The sequence below is a fragment of the Podarcis melisellensis genome (assembly GCF_964234715.1).
Source record: "Podarcis melisellensis genome assembly, chromosome: 2".
NCBI classification, from domain to species: domain Eukaryota; kingdom Metazoa; phylum Chordata; class Lepidosauria; order Squamata; family Lacertidae; genus Podarcis; species Podarcis melisellensis.
This window is the reverse complement of record NC_138529.1, coordinates 113,411,496-113,435,393: the sequence shown is the minus strand read 5'-3', so window position 1 is coordinate 113,435,393 and position 23,898 is coordinate 113,411,496. Positions and strand designations below refer to the sequence as shown.

At 45.7% G+C, this 23,898-nt stretch overlaps 2 protein-coding genes and 1 long non-coding RNA gene across 5 annotated transcripts in view; all 3 read right to left on the bottom strand.

Moving 5' to 3' along the window:
- The window catches only part of LOC309361170 (uncharacterized protein), a gene marked incomplete at its 3' end in the record, with an annotated part of 122,090 nt that overhangs the window by 36,390 nt on the left and 61,802 nt on the right, over positions 1-23,898 (bottom strand). The window lies entirely within an intron of this gene.
- The window catches only part of LOC309365370, a 102,166-nt gene that overhangs the window by 22,445 nt on the left and 55,823 nt on the right, over positions 1-23,898 (bottom strand). The window contains exon 2 of the long non-coding RNA XR_014166065.1: positions 4,468-4,808. This is a non-coding gene — a long non-coding RNA (uncharacterized lncRNA). The remainder of the gene's footprint in view (positions 1-4,467; positions 4,809-23,898) is intronic.
- The window catches only part of LOC309365118 (uncharacterized protein), a 58,268-nt gene continuing 42,777 nt past the window's right edge, over positions 8,408-23,898 (bottom strand). Inside the window, exons 1-3 of one of the 3 annotated variants that reach the window (XM_081903282.1) lie at positions 16,404-16,772; positions 14,422-14,608; positions 8,408-12,540 (exon numbers count right to left, since the gene is read on the bottom strand). In XM_081903282.1, coding sequence (XP_081759408.1) covers positions 10,902-11,660 — 759 coding nt within the window. In that variant the 5' untranslated portion in view covers positions 11,661-12,540; positions 14,422-14,608; positions 16,404-16,772 and the 3' untranslated portion in view covers positions 8,408-10,901. Of the gene's footprint in view, positions 12,559-12,898; positions 13,492-14,421; positions 14,609-16,403; positions 16,773-23,898 lie in introns of those variants that run through there. The other 2 variants (XM_081903283.1, XM_081903284.1) reach the window with 2 other exon arrangements.

Here is a 23,898-nt window from a genome sequence, read left to right as displayed (position 1 = left end):
AGGCCACGGGCCGCTGCTCCTCCGCTCTCCTCGGCGGGGGACAGGAAAGTGCAGCCGCTCTCGAGTCCCCCTGGCTGGCCCCGTTTCCTGCCTCTCTGAGCATCGGAGCTCGCTGACTGTGGGTTGGGCCCTGGGAGGCTGCGAGGCTGGATGCGCCCCCTTGCAAGGCGAGGGCTGCGAGACCGCCCTGCTGCTTCCCCTGCCCTCGAATTTGCAGCCCGCTGCTTCTGATCCTGGAGGTTCTGCTCTTAGCTGTCGGGGCAAATGGATTAGCCCGATGAGATCTGGTCCATTCCTAGCTCTGGAGCAGCAGGGAACAAGCTTTTTGCACCCTTCTCTAGGGAAGTTCACATGCCGCCATCTGTGTCCCCGTGTACACAAATCATTGAGTTGTCTTACTGTCTTAACTCAGTCGGTAGAGCGTGAGGTGCTTTAACTCAAGGTTGTGAGTTCGAGTCCCATGTAAGAAAAAGCGGAAATAAAGTGTAATGTTACCTTGAAATTGTGTACACAATTGTCCGATGGTTTTTAGAGAAGCCCAAAAACTTCCCCTTTCTATACCCTCTCGTTGTCATCAAGCAGTTGGTCCCTCACTTTTCCCGCCCCGACCTGGCCACAGTGATCCATGCGACGGTCACCTCCAGGCTTGACTACTGTAATTCGCTCTACGCGGGGCTGCCCTTGAAGCTGTCCCAGAAACTCCAGCGGGTGCAGAATGCTGCAGCCAGGCTCCTCACGGGGTCTCGGCCATGGGAGCATATTCACCCAGTGCTTTTCAAGCTGCACTGGCTCCCGGTGGAGTACAAGGTCAGATTTAAGGTGCTGCTTTTGACCTTTAAAGCCTTTCACAGCCTAGGACCCTCGTACCTACAGAACCGCCTCTCCCAGTATGCTCCACGGAGAGCCTCAAGGTCCATAAATAGCAACACTCTAGTGGTCCTGGGCCCTAAGGAAGTTAGATTGACTTCAACCAGAGACAGGGCCTTTTCAACTCTGGCTCCGGCCTTGTGGAACGCTCTGCCTCATGAGACCAGGGTCCTGCAGGATCTGATTTCTTTCCTCAGGGCTTGTTAGACAGAGTTGTTCCGCCTGGTCTTTGGCTTGGAGCTAAATTGATTCCCTCCCTCCCTTTCTTTTTTCTTTTCCTTTCTCTTCCTGCGATGAGGCTACATTTTAATATTTTAATGTTTCAATATTCTAATGTATTTTAATTTTGTTTTTAAGTTGTAATCATTCAACTTGTTTTTATTATTGCTTGTTAACCGCCCTGAGCCCGGCCTTGGCTGGGGAGGGCGGGGTATAAATAATAATAATAATAATAATTCTGTAATAAGTGGGTTTTGTTTGGAAAGCTGTCTCTCAACATTTATTAGAACATTGGAATGTACCTGGCATTTTATAAGCTCTTCAGTATGTTGCACAAATAAGTCTGCTTGCGATCAGTATGCCGTCCCTGGTTTCCAAATCCTCTACAGGAAATCTTCCTGAAATACCATTTCATGAAGCTGGGAAGATGCCACCCAGCTGCCTGAATGCCTAGCAGCTGGAGGAGGCAGTCCAGTTCCCAGCTCTGCTGGCCTAGGTCATGTGATCACTTAGCTCCAGCAACAGATGCCAGGGCTGGGCACTGTTCTCTTTCCATACCCTCCAACATCTCTCTGATGAAAATAGGGGTGTCCTGTTCCATAATGATAATTTTACTATTTATACCCCACACATCTTATTAGGTTGCCCCAGCCACTCCAGGCAGCTACCAACATATATAAAAACATAAGAAAACATTTTAAAAATTTCCTATACAGGATTACCTTCAGACAACTTGGGGGTCGGATAGCCCCATACCCTCTGGCATCAAGTCAGAAACTGACGACAGCTTCTGTAAATCAGGGACATCCCTGGAAGACAGTGGCACTTGGAGGGTCTGTCTTTCCCTGCTGTTTCCTTTGCTGCCTCTGGTCTCCTGCCTCCATTCAGCAGAGGAGGGGGCCTTCATACGGAGAAGGATCGGGGCGAACAGGGCATAGTTGGTGCCTTCAGATGACTGCAGTGAAGGGAGAACCATTAGGGGGAACAGCTTGCTGCAATTTTGGAAAGGGATGGAAAGAGCACGGCTACATCGTGGTTTGGTTCTTCAGGTACTTGTTGTTCAAGTTGTTCCATGGAATTCCTGATCTGGACCTTGTGTGGGAAATGAGTTCTCTCCATCACAAGAATAATTTTTTTGAACCTTTACTGCACAACAGTCTTAAACAGTCTTCCCTGCAGCGAAATCCGGCTCCTCTCCGGGGAAACTCGCCAGGCCACGGGGCCGCTGCTCCTCCGCTCTCCTCGGCGGGGACAGGAAAGTGCAGCCGCTCTCGAGTCCCCCTGGCTGGCCCCGTTTCCTGCCTCTCTGAGCATCGGAGCTCGCTGGCTGTGGGTTGGGCCCTGGGAGGCTGCGAGGCTGGATGCGCCCCCTTGCGCTGTCCCTCAAAATTTATTGTATCATTGGAATATAAAAGGTAAAGGTACCCCTGCCCGTACGGGCCAGTCTTGACAGACTCTGGGGTTGTGCGCCCATCTCACTCAAGAGGCCAGGGGCCAGCGCTGTCCGGAGACACTTCCAGGTCACGTGGCCAGCGTGACAAAGCTGCATCTGGCGAGCCAGAGCCGCACACGGTAACGCCGTTTACCTTCCCGCTGGTAAGCGGTCCCTATTTATCTACTTGCACCCGGAGGTGCTTTCGAACTGCTAGGTTGGCAGGCGCTGGGACCGAGCAGCGGGAGCGGACCGAGCAGCGGGAGCGCACCCCGCCGCAGGGATTCGAACCGCCGACCTTTCGATCGGCAAGTCCTAGGCACTGAGGCTTTAACCCACAGCGCCACCTGCGTCCCATTGGAATATACCTGGCATCTTATAAGATATCCAGAATGTTGCACAAATAAGTCTCCTTGTGATCCGATGTGCAGTCACTGGTTTTCTCATCACTACATATTTTCAGAAAGCTGGGACGATGCCACCCTGCAGCCATAGCTGTCAACTTTCAGATTTGAAAATAAGGGATCAGCAGACTGGAAAAGAAGGGATGAGCAGCCTCACCTCTCCCGGGGACAGTCTACGGGATATCTAACAGTCCGGGATAGCAGCGGGAAATAGCACTGGAATAAGGGAATTTCCCGCAAAGAAAGGGAAGATTGACATCTATGCCTGCAGCCCGAATGTGTAGCTGGAGGAGGCAGTCCAGTTCCCAGCTCTGCTGGTTGGGATCATGCAATCACTTCGCTCCAGCCACCGACCTTTCCAAACCCTCCAACATTTCTCTGATGAAAATAGGGACATCCCATTCCATAAATATAATTTTACTATTTATACACCGCACATCTTATTGCGTTGCCCCAGCCACTCTGGGCAGTTTCCAACATATATAAAAAACATAATAAAACATTAAACATTAAAAACCTTTCCTATACAGGATTGCCTTCAGGGGGCCGGGGGTTGGATAACTCCATTCTCTAATTCTAAACAGTGGCACTGAAGGGAGAGGGAAGGGTTAATCTCAATAATATCAGGACCCAAGCTAACTGCTGCAGTTGTGGTTAGGCAGCTAGCAGCAGCTGTGGTTAAAACTGCAATTGCTTCAGCTATCTAGGCCAGAAGCTGTTTCCTGCTTCCTGCTTCAGTAATGCAAGAGAAGCAGAAAACACATAGGAGGGAGGGAGGGGAGCTTAGCTAGCAATATAGCCATATGCCATATAAGGTAATAAGTTGTAACCTTGCCAGCTGATTAGGGGGACGAATGTATGCTCCCAGGTGTAAGAGAGCTTGCTGAACACAGTATAGGGGCCGCCAGTCTTTGGAAGATATTCCACTGGTTGCCTCTGCGCAGATCTCAAATAAATCCTTTTCTCTGTGGAACCACACCCTGGTGTTTCTTGTCTCCTTCGATCCCTTGGCAGCGGCCCGGGAAATGGAATAAGGTTATAGCACTTGGAGGGTTTCTCTTTCCCTGCTTTTTCATTCACTGCCTCTGGTCTCCTGCATCCATTTAGCAGAGGAGGGGAGCGATTTTGGCCTTCATACTTCTCCACCCCCCCACCCCACCCCCAATACAACCAAAAGCACAGTATAACCAAAAACACACACACCATTTGGGAGTGAGGACCAAAAATATAAAATCGTTTTATATATTTTATTACTTATTTTTGCATTTCAATCTACTGTATCTATAAATTTTATTGTTTATAGCCAATGGCGACCACAATACAATATGAGAACAAATCACACAGCTGCAAAACAAAAGACATTGCATGCACCAGACCAGGATAAATCTATAGCGTACAAAATTTATTTTCACATTTCTTTCAATGGGAAGCATATAGGGCAGCAGAGCCAAGGTGGTGGGGTCCAGAGTGGAGTTTCTATCATCCTTGACTGTCTGCCCTGCTGGCTGAAGCTGATGGGAACTTGACAACAACATTTGGGGACACCTCAATGACTATTCTGTGATATACAAAATCTTCAAAGGATTAAGGCACTGATCCAGAAGAGAATGAACTGAGAAGAGGCCCCACTGAATTATCTGAAGTGAAACAGAGGAAGATCATTACATTATTATCATCAAAATTTATTATTTATACCCCGCCCATCTGGCTGAGTTTCCCCAGCCACTTTGGGCGGCTTCCAATCAAGTGTTAAAAACAGTACAGCATTAAATATCAAAAACTTCCCTAAACAGGGATGCCTTCAGATGTCTTTTAGGATAGGATAGCTGCTTATTTCCTTCACATCTGAAGGGAGGGTGTTGGCTTCCTAACTATAAGCTACTCTGCTTGGATATTATAAAAATTCACAGACAGACAGACTTTAATGTTGTATACAGTGTAAGGTTGGGGAATTGAGAGGTGGGGAGAGCAAGCAGGGGGGAGGGGTAGTACACTTTCATTATTTTACAAAGTTCATATGCAAGGTGTTTGTGTCAGTGTGACATGGGTAGCTTCTATTCCTTTTCATTTATTAGTTTTCATTGGCAGTGAGAAAGATCGGGGGGCCCAGGGCATAGTTGGTTGCCTTCAGTTGACTGCAGTAAAGGTGGTGGAGGCTGAACCAGTTTGAGGAGGAGATTGTTGTAATTCTTGGTTTGGTCCTTCAAGTAAAGGTAAAGGGACCCCTGACCATTAGACCCAGTTGTAGACAACTCTGGGGTTGTGGCGCACATCTCGCTTTACTGGCCGAGGGAGCAGGCGTACAGATTCCGGGTCATGTGGCCAGCATGACTAAGCTACTTCTGGTGAACCAGAGCAGCGCACAGAAACGCCGTTTACCTACTTGCACTTTGATGTTCTTTCGAACTGCTAGGTTGGCAGGAGCAGGGACGGAGCAACGGGAGCTCACCCCGCCACGGGGATTCAGACCAGGGACCTTCTGATCGGCAAGCCGTAGGCTCTGTGGTTTAATAACCAGCACCACCCGCGTCCCTTCAAGTACTTGTTGAAGTAATTGTTGAAGTACCCTTCAAGTACTTGCTGTTAAAGTTGTTCCGTGGACTTCCTGATCTGGACCTTGTGTGGAAGTGAATTCTCTCCATCACAAAAAAAAAGTTTTGAAGCTTTACCGCAGAACAGTCTTAAACAGTCTAACAATAAGATAAGCATGATAAAGTAGCACATTGCAAACAATGTTCAGTCCTTTATGTAATTCAGTCAGCTTTCCTATCCCTGGTCCCAGAGGGAGATCCTAAGCTTCTTCAACATTGCATGACTTATTTGCAACTGCTGCTGCTGCTTCTCCTAGCCATCTCCAGCAAGAACACACTGGCTTCTCAAGTTTAAGCTTCCTTCCGTGAGAGCTCTGCAGCTTATGCCTCCAGCGATGAGTTATGAGGAAAGATCCAGCCTCCTCTGAGGCTTCTGTCAGAGTGGAGCCTAAGTCTAAGAGAAACTTCCCTTTATAGTATTTTTATTACAATGCATTCAAGGACAGCATTATATGTACATTAAACTTATAGCACTTGTTCCCTTCCAAGTAACAATGACACTTACAAACAGGTTGTCACTTTCTTTTTCTATGTCTGCTTCGTATGCCCCAATGTTCTCTCTCTTTCCCCTCAAATGCTCCAGGCGACCACAGATGAGTGTCTAAAGAGAAACCAAAAGCTCAGAGTTTGGGGGTGGGGTGAAGCCTTGAACATCAGGTTGCCTCCTAGTGCCTGGGGGGCCAGCTATTAGATTTCTATTTGGTAAGTCTTGTTGGAGTTTTAAGGTATTTTAGCTGTATATTTAAAAAACAAGGCTCTTGTGAGATGTTTCATTATTTTGTTATTCTGACATTGCATTGCACAGGAGCACCTTTGCACAGCTGTTTGAATTTTTTTTATGAAAAAAGAATAAGAATGCATTCTAAAGGGTTTCTTTAGAAGCAGAACAAGTATTTTATTTTTAATAACAGAGGAAATGATGCCCAATTCTGAGTGCTCATCCTGGCTTTAAGATTAGCAGCCACAAAACCCTCACAAAAAGCTATGAAATGATTTTGATAGCAAGATTCAAGGTAAATTCCTGCCTTGTATTCCTGCGCTGCCTCTTCCTTGAGAACCAAAATTTTAAAAGATGATGCTGTTAAGGTGCTAGACTCAATATGCCAGAAACTTTGGAAAACTCAGCAGTGGCCAGAGGATTGGCGAAGGTCAGTCTACATCCCAATCCCAAAGAAGGGCAGTGCCAAAGAATGTTCCAAGTACCGCACAATTGCGCTCATTTCACACGCTAGCAAGGTTATGCTTAAAATTCTACAAGGCAGGCTTAAGCAGTATGTGGACTGAGAACTCCCAGAAGTTCAAGCTGGGTTTCAAAGGGGCAGAGGAACCAGAGACCAAATTGCAAACATGCTGGATTATGGAGAAAGCTAGGGAGTTCCATAAAAACATCTACTTCTGCTTCACTGACTACATAAAAGCCTTTGACTGTGTCGACCACAGCAAACTATGGCAAGTTCTTAAAGAAACGGGAGTGCCTGATCACCTCATCTGTCTCCTGAGTGTTATGGAAAAATCTAGGTGTGAGGCTGTTCAGTCAAACCAGCTCATTGGGAAGAGCCTGCAGGTCCCTTGCAGAATAAAGGAAGGAATCCAGCCACCAACTGGAGCAAATGGAGGAAACTGGCAAAGGTGTTGATTTTACATTATTTTTAAAGCTAGGTACCGTATTTCTCGCTCTTTAAGACGCATCAGACCACAAGACGCACCTAGTTTTTGGAGGAGGAAAACAAGAAAAAAAGTATTCTGAATCTCAGAAGCCAGAACAGCAAGAGGGATCGCTGCGCAGTGAAAGTAGCAACACCTCTTGCTGTTCTGCCTTCTGTGATAGCTGTGCAGCCTGCATTCACTCCATAAGACCCACACACATTTCCCCTTACTTTTTAGGAGGGGGAAAGTGAGTCTTATAGAGCAAAACATACGGTAACTTCCCTGAGCTGTCAAGTTGAAAGGATACATTCAGGCATAATACCTGTAACATTTAATAACTTTAAAGATGTGCCGCCCCCCCTAATTTCCTTAACATAAGAAATCTATATGTGGGACAAGAAGCTACAGTTAGAACTGGATATGGAACAACTGATTGGTTCAAAATTGGGAAAGAGTACAACAAGGCTGTATATTGCTCCCCGCTTATTTAATTTATATGCGGAATTCAACATGCGAAAGGCTGGAGTGGATGAATCCCAAGCCAGAATTAAGATTGCCGGAAGAAATATCAACAACCTCAAATATGCAGATGACACAACCTTGATGGCAGAAAGCGAGGAGGAATTAACCTCTTAATGAGGGTTAAAGAAGAGAGTGCAAAATATGGTCTGAAGCTCAACATCAAAAAAACGAAGAACATGGCCACTGGTCCCATCACCTCCTGGCAAATAGAAGCGGAAGAAATGGAGGCAGTGAGAGATTTTACTTTCTTGGGCTCCATGATCACTGCTGATGGTGACAGCAGTCACGAAATTAAAAAGTGCCTGCTTCTTGGGAGAAAAGCAATGACAAACCTAGACAGCATCCTAAAAAGCAGAGACATCACCTTGCCAACAAAGGTCCGTATAGTTAAAGCTATGGTTTTCCCAGTAGTGATGTATGGAAGTGAGAGCCAGACTCTTGAATTGATGCTTTTGAATTATGGTGCTGGAGGAGACTCTTGAGAGTCCCACGGACTGCAAGAAGATCAAACCTATCCATTCTGAAGAAGATCAGCCCTGAGTGCTCACTGGAAGGACACATGCTGAAGCTGAGGTTTCAATATTTTGGCCACCTCATGAGAAGAGAAGGCTCCCTGGAAAAGACCCTGATGTTGGGAAAGATGTAGGGTACAAGGAGAAGGGGATGACAGAGGACGAGATGGTTCAACAGTGTCCACAAAGCTACGAACATGAGTTTGACCAAGCTGCGGGAGGCAGTGGAAGACAAGAGTGCCTGGCGTGCTCTGGTCCATGGGGTCATGAAGAGTCGGACACAAATAAACGACTAAACAACAACAAACTTGCCAAATGAACCTTATATTGGCCCGTTTGACAAGACCAGCTACCATGTTTGAGTTGTTGTTGTTTTTTGGGGGGGGGAGGGGAAAGGCTTAAGCATAATTTTGGGAGGCAGCAAATGGTCACATTTATTTATTTATTTTTAATAATATTTATTAAGGTTTTAAAGGTTACAAAAAGAAAAAATAATAACATCATATTAAACAACATCAAAAACAACACATCATAATAAGAAAAGAAAAAAAAGAAAATACAAAAACAGAAAAAGTCCATTAAAAAAATAAAACATCGAATCTTCCCATAACTTATCATTTGTTAGCTTGTTTTCTTGACCTCCTCACACCTCCCTTTTTTGTATTCTAGTTCGGTTAACTATTTCAGCAAATCCTTTCCATCTTTTCCAATTTTTGCCCTGTAATTTATCTTAATATGATATAACTTTACTTTCCCTCGTTTCACCAATTAACAGTCTATTTTTTCCTAATCCTTTATAACATTTCTGCTAAAACCACGTAAGTTCATTCCAATATCTTTCTAACGTTCATTAATTTTACAATGTTTCTGTAAATAGTCTTTAAATTTCTTCCAATCTTCTTCCACCGACTCTTCTCCCTGGTCTCGGATCCTGCCAGTCATTTCCGCCAGTTCCATATAGTCCATCACCTTCATCTGCCATTCTTCCCTGGTGGGTAGATCTTGTGTCGCAAATGGTCACATTTAAGAACTGTGGAATCGGTTATCTGTCACATGAGAAACAAGGCCTGATTCCCGCCCCCACCCCTTAATCCTCTCTAGCTATTTGCTGATCCATCAACCCTGATGGAACTAAAAATATTCCTAGTTCCCCAAATTCCTGTCAAAACTATCCCAAGGTGGTGTCAACCATAAATTTTCTCTACTATTGTGAACACATCAGATGAATTGATTCAAATCAATATTCAGAAGCATGGAAATGAAAATGCTCCCCTAAGTTTCCTTGGTTGTCCACTTCCAAACTCAGCTCTTGGCAGACTGTTTCTGAACTGGGAGGCATTGGCTGGTTCCTGTCACCTGACAGCTGGAGGTTTCCAGAGAGAGAGAGTGCAGAGTGCTGAGGAACCAGATGCTGAGACTTCAGCTAGAGTTCAACAACACAGGTGCTTGCTATATGCAATTTGGAGACAAAGAATCCTTTATTTTCAGTCAGATTCAGAACTATTTCCTGTCTTCTTACCTATGAATTACATTTCTGTTCCACACTCCCCTCATCAAGCCCACCACAAGATATATTGCTTTCACGCACACAGCAACCCTGTGAGGGAGGTTTCGCATAAAGATGGTGACCAGCTTTAAGTTGCCCAATCGGCTTCACGACTGAGGAGGGATTTGAAATGTCCCTGGCATTTGTGGACCTAGATCCTTGGACTCCAGCTCCCATGAGCCCCAGCCAGCGTGGCCAATGGCTAAAGAAGACGTGAGTTGCAATTTCACATCATCTGGAGGGGCCACAGGTTACCCAACAGGTCCGTTTTCAGCGCCTTCACCTTCTCCTGGTGCAGCTGCCCTTGGAACTCCTGGTACTGGATGTGCTTCGACTTGTAGTGCCTCTGCAGGTTGGCCTTCCTCAAATCTATCTTCCTCTTCTTGTGGACACATTGATTGTGTCCAGAAACAGACAATTAGGCAGACGGAGCTGTTCTAATATGGGAGTCCTATGCTGCCTATAGCCAGCCCTGGTCAGTAATGTGTCTGCAGCTCTTTGAGCCATTGAGGTTTCTGAGCTCTTTTCAAAGGCAGCCCCAGGAAGAGTGTGTTAAACTAACTCCTACGCAACGTGGCACCAGACTGCTTTCTTTTTTTGTAATTATCTGTTTGTTTCAAATTCTGTAGCTTAAATTCTCTTGGTGCTTGTTTTTTTGAGAAGGGCCTCCTACGCTCACAAAGCAATGATTTTCAGTGCAGCTTCATAACACTGATTGTGCCCTCACACTGCCCCTTTTTGTGTGGGGATTTGGATCCAGAAAAGGAGCAGACAGGGAAAGGTCAAGCAGAATCCCACCCACCCCCCGCGCCACCCTTAGGTGTGCTCAGCCTTCACCTGCTTCATGACTCCATCTTGCATGAGAAGGCAGGATGGAGCTCCACGAAACAGGAAGTGGTCCTTCAACCACCCAGGACATCTCACCATCACAGACAGATCCAATCTCCTGCTGTGGAGTCAAGAGTGGCCCTGGGATGGCAGAGAGAGGAGGGGAAGGGGCCAGGGACAGAAGGAATGGCAGGGCTTCAGATGCTCCCTTGGACCCCTCCCCTGACACCAAGGAGAGCTCCTCTTCTGGGGCTGAAAGCATTGGCGTGGTTTGATTTTATCAGTATTGCAGGGAAGCATAGAAGGAAAGGTAAAGAACACCTATACGGTTTATTAAAGTATCTGTGATTTTTCCTCTGTGTGAGTTCGTTGATGTCTTCTAAGTGCTCCACTTTCACTGAAGCTCTTTCCACATTCAATACATTTAAATGGTTTCTCCCCCGTGTGAATTCGTTGGTGTACTCTAAGTTTTCCACTATCACTGAAGCTCTTTCCACATTCAACACATTTAAATGGTTTCTCCCCCGTGTGAGATCGTTGATGTCTTCTAAGTGATCCACTTTGACTGAAGCTCTTTCCACATTCAACACATTTCAATGGTTTCTCCCCTGTATGAGTTCGTTGGTGCATTCTAAGTGCTCCGCTTATGCTAAAACTCTTTCCACATTCAATACATCTAAATGGTTTCTCCCCTGTATGAGTTCGTTGGTGCATTCTAAGTGCTCCGCTTATGCTAAAACTCTTTCCACATTCAATACATCTAAATGGTTTCTCCCCTGTGTGAGTTCGTTGGTGTTTTCTAAGGTCTCCACTTTCACTGAAGCTCTTTCCACATTCAACACATTTAAATGGTTTCTCACCTGTGTGAGTTCGTTGATGTATTTTAAGGTGTTCATATCGACTGAAGCTCTTTCCACATTCAATACATTTAAATTGTTTCTCCCCTGTATGAGTTCGTTGGTGTTTTCTAAGTGTATCATTTCGACTAAAGCTCTTTGCACACTCAAAACATTCAAATGGTTTCTCCCCTGTGTGAATTCTTTGGTGTATTCTAAGACTTCCACTATCACTGAAGCTCTTACCACACTCCATACATTTAAATGGTTTCTCCCCTGTATGAGTTCGTTGGTGTATTCTAAGTGTTCCACTTCGACTGAAGCTCTTTCCACACTCAAAACATTCAAATGGTTTCTCCCCTGTGTGAGTTTGTTGGTGTCTTCTGAGTGCTACACTTTCACTGAAGCTCTTTCCACACTCAAAACATTCAAATGGTTTCTCCCCTGTGTGAATTCTTTGGTGTATTCTAAGATATCTACTTTGACTGAATCTCTTTCCACATGCCGTACATTCAAATAGTTTCTCCCCTGTATGAGTTCGTTGGTGTCTTCTAAGTGCTCCACTTTCACTGAAGCTCTTTCCACACTCAAAACATTCAAATGGTTTCTCCCCTGTGTGAGTTCTTTGGTGTATTCTAAGTGCTACACTTTGACTGAAGCTCTTTCCACATGGCGTACATTCAAATAGTTTCTCCCCTGTATGAGTTCGTTGGTGTCTTCTAAGTGCTCCACTTTCACTGAAGCTCTTTCCACACTCACAACATTCAAATGGTTTCTCCCCTGTGTGAGTTCTTTGGTGTATTCTAAGTGCTACACTTTGACTGAAGCTCTTTCCACATGCCGTACATTCAAATAGTTTCTCCCTGTATGAGTTTGTTGGTGTCTTCTAAGTGCTCCACTTTGACTGAAGCTCTTTCCACATTCAATACATTTAAATGGTTTCTCCCCTGTGTGAGTTCGTTGGTGTCTTCTAAGTGTATCATTTTGACTGAAGCTCTTTCCACATTCCGTACATTCAAATAGTTTCTCTCCTTTGTGACTTTTTTGTTGTATCCTCAATTTCTTTGTTTTCCCCCATAAATTCACATGTGGCTCCATAGAATTCTGACTTTCATCTTCCTCACCTGTTTGGGAGTCTGGGAGGAAAGAGAATCCTGTTAGACTTTCAAGAAAGACAAAAAGGGAACTGAACACATGTCAATCCCAATCTGTACCTTCTCTCATTTTAACACCTTCATTCTCCACTATCCTCTCTAGGTTCCAATTTTATGAAAGCTGATGAGATAGTGGCAAGAGCAACACATGATCACTCCATTCACACTTAATAAACCACCATCGTTTTATAATACAGATCTATGGTGGAATTAGACACATCTATTTTTTCTTTCTGAAGTGAAGAAATGATCTCAGGCTCAAGTAACAGTATTTCCCTTGTGAAATAAATAAAACTTAAGTGCTACATGTAACTGTAAAAATATTGCACTATATTGGAACCTAAGAAGAGCCTGCTGGATCAGGCAAAGGCCCACCTAGTCCAGCATCCTCTTCTCACAGAGGCCAACCAGATGCCTGTGGGAAACCGGCAAGCAGGATTGGAGCACAAGAGTCTTCTCTGCCTTCCTGTGCTTTCCAGAAACTAGTATCAAGAAGCATTATTGCCTAGGACCGCGAGGGCAGAGCAGAGACGTCAGTCTTATCCTTTTTTTCAAGCTATCCAAGTTGCTAGCCATCACTGTCTCCTGTAGGATAGATTCCATAGATGAACTACGCTTCTGTTTATTCATCTTTTGCAGCCCTTATAGGCAGATAAATGTATTATGGCTTAAGCTTTTGTGGGGTGCAGTCTGACAAAGTGGACTCTTGACCAGGAAAGCTGGTGCCACTATAAACCTCTGAGTCTCTTTGTTGGCTTTGTGTACTTATTTTGAAATTTGCACCAAGGTTGTACCACAGTATCTCCATGGAAGCTTAGGAACGGACAAAATTACAGGGTGTCAGCTCTGTGAATCTCAAGCCTCTCGTGCCTCCGCTGACAGAGCCTGAGAACGCAAGAGATGTGATTCACTTGGAAGGTGAAGCACGGGAGGAGCAGCCAAGCTGCAGCAGGAGCAAAGAAAGAGCAGGAAGAGGGGGTGACGGGGGGTGGGGGCACAGACTGTTATCTCCAGTTTGAGCTCTTACACAGAGACCCCGGAAATAGCCTGTCCAAAAAATCGTCGGCTCGAGAGAATCTGCGAGAAGAGGGGAAAAGAAAGCGAAAGTGGGGGCTTCTTTGCTGGAGGACTTGGCAACTGCAAGCTGGGATGAACAGGCCGAGGACTGAGCTCCACAGTGATTTATGAGTTTGAGGAATAAACCTGAGATAATTACTACTGGAGTTGTCTCGCGTCTGTGCGGGAGAACCAAGCCATTACACAGGGGCGCTAAAAATTTTTATCCCACTCACTCATTCTCACAAACAACCCCAGTCTCTAAGATTTACACAATTTGCTTATAATACCAGACACTCTTGGACTTTATATGCCCAATCCTAAGTGTAGAGCCTCCAGCAGCAGGAATTCTGTATCATGATAAAGGGTCCTTTGTCCCTTAAGCCCACCAAACTGGGGAGGTGCATGCATTTATTGTGTTTTGATGCTGGTGGAATGTATCATTCTGACCCTGTCTATAAAAAATAAGAGTAATAGAAACAATTTAAATACATTAATCATAAATAATTATGGGAAGCATATCCATTCCCCTTCATCTGTTTTTCAGGATTGTTGTGCAACATCATTCTCATCAATTATTCCCACCGTGGAAATAACAGCTAAGATTTCAAAGCCTGGAGGAAGAAAATCTTTCCCCACTACTTTAGGAAAAGGATTCAAGAAACAAAGAGCTGCTTTGCAGAAGGCTTCACCTCTTCCTTCTTCCTGTCAGGAACTTCCTTCCATTTGTCTCCTCTCCATCTTTTCCTCTTTCTCCCTCCACCTTCCATCTATCCCTCTCCCCATCTCCTCTCCCCTGGAACTCACCAGATTTCTCCAAGGGTCCTGGGAGGGAATGCTCAGAGGTTGTGGGGAGGGATGCGGGAGACAGCCTGACCAGGTCACCCATCCATCTTCCTCCTTCCATCCTGGCCAGGGTTGCAGGTTCAGTCTCAGCTAGGTTTGCAGGTTCAGCTTCCTGAGGAGTGCAGAAGCCAGAGCAAGTTGCAGCTTCCTGGGAGGGAGGGAAGAAGAAGAAGCCAAGGGAGTCTGAGAGCTCCTGCAGGGATTCTCCTGCCCAAGACATCCTGCTGTCCCTGAAGAAGCCCCAGTTGGGCATCCCCTTCCCAAGAGCCTCCACCCATTTTCAAACACCTTTGGCAATTCCTTTCACCTGCCTGTCCCACCTCCCTTCTTAAGGCTGGCATTGTTTGCACATTAGTGGCCTGAGAGTAGATCCCTTGGAACTTAAGAGTTAATCTGCAAAGGACTGCTCTGAATACATGGGTGGCCCTTGCATGGAGAAGAAGGAAGCCCCTTGCTTGCATCTGAACCCCCTGGGAGAGGCGGTGGATCCGCCCACTGCTCCCTCTGCCCTCGCTGCCTCCTCCTCTGTCCTCCTGCCATGCAAACACCCTTTGCTCTTGTTCCTCAGGGGAGAGAGGTGGCTGATGGAAAGAGCCTTCAAACCCATCCGTTTCCTCCACTGCTCCCCCTCCTGTCCTTTTGGGAAACAGGAGCTTTGGTCAGGAGTAAACAACTTAGATGTTCGCAAGATAAGCACTTTAGAGCATTGCTTGCTCCTACCATGTGTGAGTCTGTCTGCGTTTGGACCTAGTGGACAACATACATATTTACACCACGTGATTCCTTAAAGAGGGCAATTCTTTAAAACCGAAGGCCATTTCTACAAAATGGAAGACTTCCGAAGGCAGCCTTTTACAAGGAAATTGTTGATAGTTTTTATTTTGTTGGAAGCTACCCAGATGGGCTGAGGCAACCCAGTCAGATAGGCAGGATGCAAATAATAATAATAATAATAATAATAATAATAATAATAATAATAATTGCTTCCTAAGCCTGTCCTAGGACGCGGGTAGCGCTGTGGGTTAAACCACAGAGCCTAGGACTTGCTGATAAGAAGGTTGGCGGTTCGAATCCCCGCAACGGGGTGAGCTCCCGTTGCTCAGTCCCTGCTCCTGTCAACCTAGCAGTTCAATAGCACGTCAAAGTGCAAGTAGATAAATAGGTACCGCTCCAGCGGGAAGGTAAACGGCGTTTCTGTGCGCTGCTCTGGTTTGCAAGAAGCGGCTTAGTCATGCTGGCCACATGAACCGGAAGGTGTACGCCGGCTCCCTCGGCCAATAAAGCAAGATCAGCGCCTCAACCCCAGAGTCGGTGATGACTGGACCTAATGGTCAGGGGTCCCTTTACCTTTTTAAGCCTGTCCTGCTAGGCATGCTGATCAGAGACTCTGTCCAAACAGCCCCTTTGAACGCAACAGGGCTTCCTATTTTTACTATTTTTACAGTGGGAACAGTCAAACCACGAAGCCACTGATCAGCCAGAGTTTCCTGTTTTGACCAAGCACCGTTTGAAGTTAGCTTAATATCCCAGCTTATTCCAAAGCTGGCAGCTGTAGTTTCTTGGTTTGGGCAAAATGGAAAGTTTGTTAGTTATGGCTCATAGGAGACTGCCTGGTTTCATCACAGTTCACCCTCAGGGCCGGACCAATCATGAGGTAAGCTGGGACGATTAGGTCAGGAGGCAGATGCAGGGAGATACGGGACTAGCACGTTCCCAGCTCCCCTGTTTGTTAGCCTTGCTGTCAGTGCAGGACCACAGCTGGTAAATTTGTGCAACTACCCATTTAGAAAGTTTGGTCTAGCAAGCCTTTTTAAAGTGGATTAGAGTGAAAGTGCAGGGGGGAGGAATATTCACCACCATAGCTAAACAGAACCTCCATGTCTAGAGGCAGTGGACCTGTGACCTCCAGGTGCTGGAAACCCCGGTGAGAGGAGGGCACTTACCTTTCCCAGAAGCCCCTCAGTGTCTGGGAGCAGGGTCTGGTCTGTCCCCCTTGCTCTCCCACTGGGCCACCGACTGGCATCCGCAGCTCCCCTGAAGGAGAGGACACCATCCCTGGAGTGGGGAGGACAGGGAGCCTGTGGGGTTTCCCACCCTGAATGAGGGGGCTGCATCGTCTTCAGGAAATCCTGCTTCTGGGCATCCCAGTGCTGCTGCGGCTGCCCCTCCTCTGGCTCCTGCTTAATCTGACATAAATCTGCCAGAGGCAGAAGATCCCTGATGGCCCCAACTTGGCCGGCAGGAGGTTTCTTTCCTTTGCACTCCAGTCTCTCCCTCTCCCTGGGTCCCTGCTCAATTTTTACGTCACCCTCCTGGAAAAGAAATAAACACAAAGTAAAATAAAACTCAAGAATAAAAACAAAAGCACATTTATTTACCATTTGCCAGTTTTTGAAATATATTATTACTCTTTCTATTTCTGATGTTCAGGCTGTGAATAACAATAATTATGTCACCCAAACAACTCCACCCAGGGAGGAGGGGAAGTTATCCAAAGACTGGGGAAAACATCAAGGTTTATGGAAGTACAAATAATATTTGGGGGTGGGGGAACCAAGGCAGTGGGAGGGAAATCCAAAAACAACCCAGTGAGAGGACTGAGCATGTTAAGTGGACAGGGAATGCTGATCCTGGCTGCAACTTCTAGCATGTTGGAAAGGCAGCAACAGATCTTTGTATATGGATAAGGCTGCAACAGACCCAGCTAACATTGAAAGTACATGGCTTCACCCAAGAAATCCTGCGAGCTGCAGTTTGTTAGGGGTGTTGAGAACTTCAGCAATAAACTACAGGTCCTGTGGTTCTCTGGGGGAAGCCACGTCCTTTAAATGTATGGGATCTGCACAGCCTAAGAAACTAACAAAAGGAATATTGAGCAACAAAAACTAAGAACTCACTCCAAAATATTTTAAATTTGATGGTCACAAACTCTCTTGACTGAAGACATTCTAACTTGCAGTCCACTGGCTGCATATGGCTTGCCAGGCCTCAGGGTGTGTCCTGCTAGTCCCTGCTGTTTCCATCTCCTGATCTGATCATAGGATGAAGATCTCTGTCTGTCCTGGAGAGAAAGATGCCTAAAGGGCCCTTTGAGAGATCTTTTAAACTCCAATTTCACCACAAAGCAGCACAGTGCTGAAATGGGATAAAAGCCCTGCTCTGGAAATAAATGATCCCTCTGGCTGCTCTTTAAAGAGGATTTCTAAAGAACAATCTAAGGGTGTTTTTTCCACAGATCTCATTGCTAATTCAGCAGAGTCTTCTTGTGCTCTTATTTTTCCCCTCCCCAGCACTGGGTTTGGAAGGTCTAAACATGCTGATTGTGTTTGCAAAACTTGTATGTATGCTAGATGGCATGTCTGGTGAGTTTGTGCAGCACCTCTGGCGTGTGTGCATGTGACTTTATGGTCTGCATCTCTTTTCTGTGTGCGCATGCATGTGCATACATTGGCCACAAAGCTCACTGGAATGTGGCCTCCAGAATCAATGCAGCTTTAAGCCCATAAATCTTCCGTTCCTCCTGCTCTATCGGAAAGAACAATCAAATCTGAGACTATCAGGAGGAGAGAACAGGATCTACAGATTTAATGTTCTCAACATCCTATGGACACAAATTGCAATGAGATTTTTCTCTAATTACTAATTAGATTTTTTTCTTAAAAATATGAAGCAGTATAGAAATGAAAGGAGTAATAATCTGAACATGAATAGCTAATTTCAATTTCGCCTTCCTCAGTCTTTAACAATACTGTCTTCAATGTTTTTATTATCGTTAATTCATTTCCATATGCCACACTTTTTAAGAATCCTCCTTTCCTCTGCATTCTCAAAACTGTCACCCACTTCAACCCTCAGCCTTCATCTGAAAACTCAGCTGTATTGCTGAGGAAGGTGGAAATAAAACCTTTAACGAAACAGGCTTAAGCCTCTCTCACTTATTCACACGCAGACACAAGAGGTCACTAGCTTTGATAGTTTGGGGAAAGATCAGATGCATTCTCCGGGGAAAATATCTATTAGCTGTTTTATTAGCCGTGACAGAACAACAGAGCCTCCATGTGTAGGCACAGTTGTACCTTGATTTGGGGCAGGCAAAAGAAACCATTTCCCTGCTAAATGAATCTAACGGACATCATTGCCACAAGATGCGACGATGGTGGTGGCAATGAGAGCTTTCAAAGGCGATTAGACCAATTCACCAAGGAGGGCGATAAGTTTATCAATGGCACTGGCAGAGGAAGGGGGTTAGGAGTAGTGGCCTGCAAAGGGTGTCAGGGGGCTGCAGGGTGAGAGGGACACCTCCCTGTTGCACTGCTCTTCCATTCCCCCCCTGCCTCCCCTTCCCTCTCCGCCGTGGGGAGGACCGTCGAAATGGGCTGGGCTCCCTGCTGAGGGACAGGGAGAGGGGCGAAGCAGCAGCTGCCTTGGACCCCTCATTCTGCCCCTTGAGCTCAGGACTGAAGGGAGCAGCTCCCCAGGGTCTCCGGCAGGGTCCGTGCCAGCCTGAGCCATGTTTGCCCCTGTGCCCTCCTGCAGATGCCCTGCCCCTCAGCTGCGCCCCTTCCCCTTCCTGCCCGGTTGGGGGGGGGGCGCCCTGCAGCCTCTGACTCCACTCGGGGCCTGATCCTGCCAGGGCCACGTGCTCTCCTCCTCCCCCCCCCCCCGCCTCCTGCACCTCGGACTCCTCGCTCCGTCCCTGCAGCGGAATCCGGCTCCTCTCCGGGGAAACTCGCCAGGCCACGGGCCGCTGCTCCTCCGCTCTCCTCGGCGGGGGACAGGAAAGGGCAGCCGCTCTCGAGTCCCCCTGGCTGGCCCCTTTTACTGCCTCTCTGGGCATCGGAGCTCGCTGGCTGTGGGTTGGGCCCTGGGAGGCTGCGAGGCTGGATGCGCCCCATTGCGCTGTCTCCCTCAAAATTTATTGTATCATTGGAATCTACCTGGCATCTTTTCGGATATGCAGAACGTTGCACAAATAAGTCTCCTTGTGATCTGATGTGCAATCATTCACAATCTGATGTGCAATCCTCATCAGTAAATATTTTCAGAAAGCTGGGACGATGCCACCCTGCAGCCATAGCTGTCAATTTTCAGATTTGGAAATAAGGGATCAGCCGACTGGAAAATAAGGGATGAGCAGCCTCACCTCTCCCGGGTACAGTCTACGGGATATCTAACAGGATAGCAGCGGGAAATGGCGCTGGAATAAAGGAATTTCCCGCAAAAAAGGGAAGGTTGACAGCTATGCCTGCAGCTCGAATGGGTAGCTGGAGGAGGCAGTCCAGTTCCCAGATCTGCTGGTTGGGATCATGCAATCACTTCGCTCCAGCCACCGACCTTTACAAACCCTCCAACATTTCTCTGATGAAAATAGGGACAGCTCATTCCATAAATATAATGGGAAGTTTCCAACATATATAAAAAACATAATAAAACATTAAACATTTTCAAATGTCCCTATACAGGATTGCCTTCTCAGATGCCGGGGGTCGGATAACTCCATTCCCTCCAGCATTTCTTCAATGAAAATAGGGAGACCCTAAGGAAAAGCGGGACATTCTGGGATCAAATCAGAAACCAGGACGGCTTCTCTAAATCAGGGACATCCCTGGAAAATAGTGGCACTTGGAGGGTTTCTCTTTCCCTGCTTTTTCATTCACTGCCTCTGGTCTCCTGCATCCATTTAGCAGAGGAGGGGAGCGGTTTTGGCCTTCATACTTCTCCACCCCCACCCCACCCCCAATATAAGCATGGGAGTGAGGACCAAAAAAATATAAAAATCGTTTTATTATTTTATTACTTTTTTTTTGCATTTCAATCTACTGTATCTATAAATTTTATTGTTTATAGCCAATGGCCACCACAATACAATATAAGCACAAATCACACAGCTGCAAAACAAAAGACATTGCATGCACCAGACCAGGATAAATCTATAGCGTCCAAAATTAATTTTCACATTTCTTTCAATGGGAAGGATATAGGGCAGCAGAGTACAGGTGGTGAGGTCCAGATTCATATGCAAAGTTCATATGCAAGGTGTTTGTGTCAGTGTAACATGGGTAGGTTCTCTTCCTTTTCATTTATTAGTTTTCATTGGCAGTGAGAAAGATCGGGGGGCCCAGGGCATAGTTGGTTGCCTTCAGTGACTGCAGTAGAGGTGGTGGAGGCTGAACCATTTTGAGGAAGAGATTGTTGTAATTCTTGGTTTGGTCCTTCAAGTAAAGGTAAAGGTAAAGGGACCCCTGACCATTAGACCCAGTTGTAGACAATTCTGGGGTTGCGGCGTTCATCTCGCTTTACTGGCCGAGGGAGCCAGCGGTACCTCCGGCGGGAAGGTAAATATCTTCTTAAATATAAATATAAATATTCTTAAATAAATATCTACTTGCACTTTGATGTGCTTTTGAACTGCTAGGTTGGCAGGAGCAGGGACCGAGCAACAGTAGCTCACCCTGTCACGGGGATTCAAACCACCAACCATCTGATCGGCAAGCCCTAGGCTCTGTGGTCCCTTCAAGTACTTGTTGAAGTAGTTGTTGAAGTACCCTTCAAGTACTTGCTGTTAAAGTTGTTTCGTGGAATTCCTGATCTGGACCTTGTGTGGAAATGAATTCTCTCCATCACAAAAATAAGTTTTGAAGCTTTACTGCAGAACAGTTTTAAACAGTCTAACAATAAGATAAGCATGATAAAGTAGCACGTTGCAAACAATGTTCAGTCCTTTATGTAATTCAGTCAGCTTTCCTCTTTCTGGTCCCAGAGGGAGATCCTAAGCTTCTTCGACATTGCATGACTTATTTGCAACTGCTGCTGCTGCTGCTTCTCCTAGCCATCTTCAGCAAGTTTCCTGCTTGGCAGAGGGTTGGACCCAATGGCCCTTGTGGTCTCTTCCAACTCTACGATTCTATGAAGAACACACTGGCTTCTCAAGTTTAAGCTTCCTTCCGTGAGAGCTCTGCAGCTTCGGCCTCCAGCGATGAGTTATGAGGAAAGATCCAGCCTCCTCTGATGCTTTTGTCAGAGTGGAACCTCTTGCCTAACTAAGTCTAAGAGAAACTTCCCTTTATAGTATTTTTATTACAATGCATTCAAGCACAGCATTATATGTACATTATATGTACATTAAACTTATAGCACTTGTTCCCTTCCAAGTAACAATGACACTTACAAGCAGGTTGTCACTTTCTTTTTCTATGTTTGCTTCGTATGCCCCAATGTTCTCTCTCTTTCCCCTCAAATGCTCCAGGCGACCACAGATGAGTGTCTAAAGAGAAACCAAAAGCTCAGAGTTTGCGGGTGGGGTGAAGCCTTGAACATCAGGTTGCCTCCTAGTGCCTGGGGGGCCACCTATTAGATTTCTATTTGGTAAGTTTTGTAGGAGTTTTAAGGTTTTTTTAGCCCTATATTTAAAAAAACAAAGCTCTTGTGAGATGTTTCATCATTTTGTTATTCTGACATTGCATTGTACAGGAGCACCTTTGCGCAGCTGTTTGAATTTTTTATATGAAAAAAGAATAAGAATGCATTCTAAAGGGTTTCTTTAGAACCAGAACAAGTATTTTATTTTTAATAACAGAGGAAATGATGCCCAATTCTTAGTGCTCATCCTGGCTTTAAGATTAGCAGTCAAAAAACCCCTCACAAAAAGCTATGAAATGATTTTGTTAGCAAGATTCAAGGTTAATTCCTGCCTTGTATTCCTGGGCTGCCTCTTCCTTGAGAACCAAAATTTTAAAAGATGATGCTGTTAAGGTGCTAAACTCAATATGCCAGCAACTCTGGAAAACTCAGCAGTGGCCAAAGGATTGGCGAAGGTCAGTCTACATCCCAATCCCAAAGAAGGGCAGTGCCAAAGAATGTTCCAACTACCGCACAATTGTTGATCATTTCACACGCTAGCAAGCTTACGCTTAAAATTCTACAAGGCAGGCTTAAGCAGTATGTGGACTGAGAACTCCCAGAAGTTCAAGCTGGATTTCGAAGGGGCAGAGGAACCAGAGACCAAATTGCAAACATGCTGGATTATGGAGAAAGCTAGGGAGTTCCATAAAAACATCTACTTCTGCTTCACTGACTACATAAAAGCCTTTGACTGTGTCGACCACAGCAAACTATGGCAAGTTCTTAAAGAAATGGGGGTGCCTGATCACCTCATTGGTCTCCTGAGTGTTCTGGAAAAATCTAGGTGTGAGGCTGTTCAGTCAAACCAGCTCGTTGGGAAGAGCCCGCAAGTCCCTTGCAGAATAAAGGAAGGAATCCAGCCACCAACTGGAGCAAATAGCTGTAGATCAAAGTTTATTGCGCAACAGGTTCAAAGAGGAATTTTGGACCCCAAGCATGGGGTGACAAAGACTTTTAAAACTTTCCCACCATATCCCAGAATACAGTTCGTAGAGCATCATTGCTATATGATTGTTACATCACTGACATGTCACAATAGCGGAGGGGTAGACAGGGGTTACACTAGTCTAACCTTGGCAAACATGTCCAGACAAGTCATTGATACAAGATTAGCATAAGCATGCCCATGTCAGGGCAAGACTCAGGTATAAGATTAGCATAGGCAAACACCTCTGAAGTCCCATCACCCAAAGTACAATAGAACTTCCTTTGCATGTCTGGCCCCTTGGCAAGTTTGGTGACGGGATTAGGCTTTCCTTGGCCCAGCTCAGCAACTGTCACCCCTGGACACTTCCTGGAGTCCTTTTTCAAGGGGAAAATAGCTTTGGAATGGAGGAAACTGGCAAAGGAGTTGATTTTATATTATTTTTAAAGCTAGGTACCGTATTTTTCGCTCTTTAAGACGCATCAGACCACAAGACGCACCTAGTTTTTGGAGGAGGAGAACAAGAAAAAAAGTATTCTGAATCTCAGAAGCCAGAACATCAAGAGGGATCGCTGCGCAGTGAAAGTAGCAACACATCTTGCTGTTCTGGCTTCTGTGAGAACTGTGCAGCCTGCATTCACTCCATAAGACCCACACACATTTCCCCTTACTTTTTAGGAGGGAAAAAGTGAGTCTTATAGAGCAAAACATACGGTAACTTCCCTGAGCTGTCAAGTTGAAAGGATACATTCAGGCATAATATCTGTAACATTTAATAACTTTAAAGATGTGCCCCAACTAATTTCCTTAACATAAGAAATCTATATGTGGGACAAGAAGCTACAGTTAGAATTAGATATGGAACTGATTGGTTCAAAATTGGAAAAGAGTACAACAAGGCTGTATATTGCTCCCCGCTTATTTAACTTATATGCGGAATTCAACATGCGAAAGGCTGGAGTGGATGAATCCCAAGCCAGAATTAAGATTGCCGGAAGAAATATCAACAACCTCAGATATGCAGATGACACAACCTTGATGGCAGAAAGCGAGGAGGAATTAACCTCTTAATGAGGGTGAAAGAGGAGAGCGCAAAATATGGTCTGAAGCTC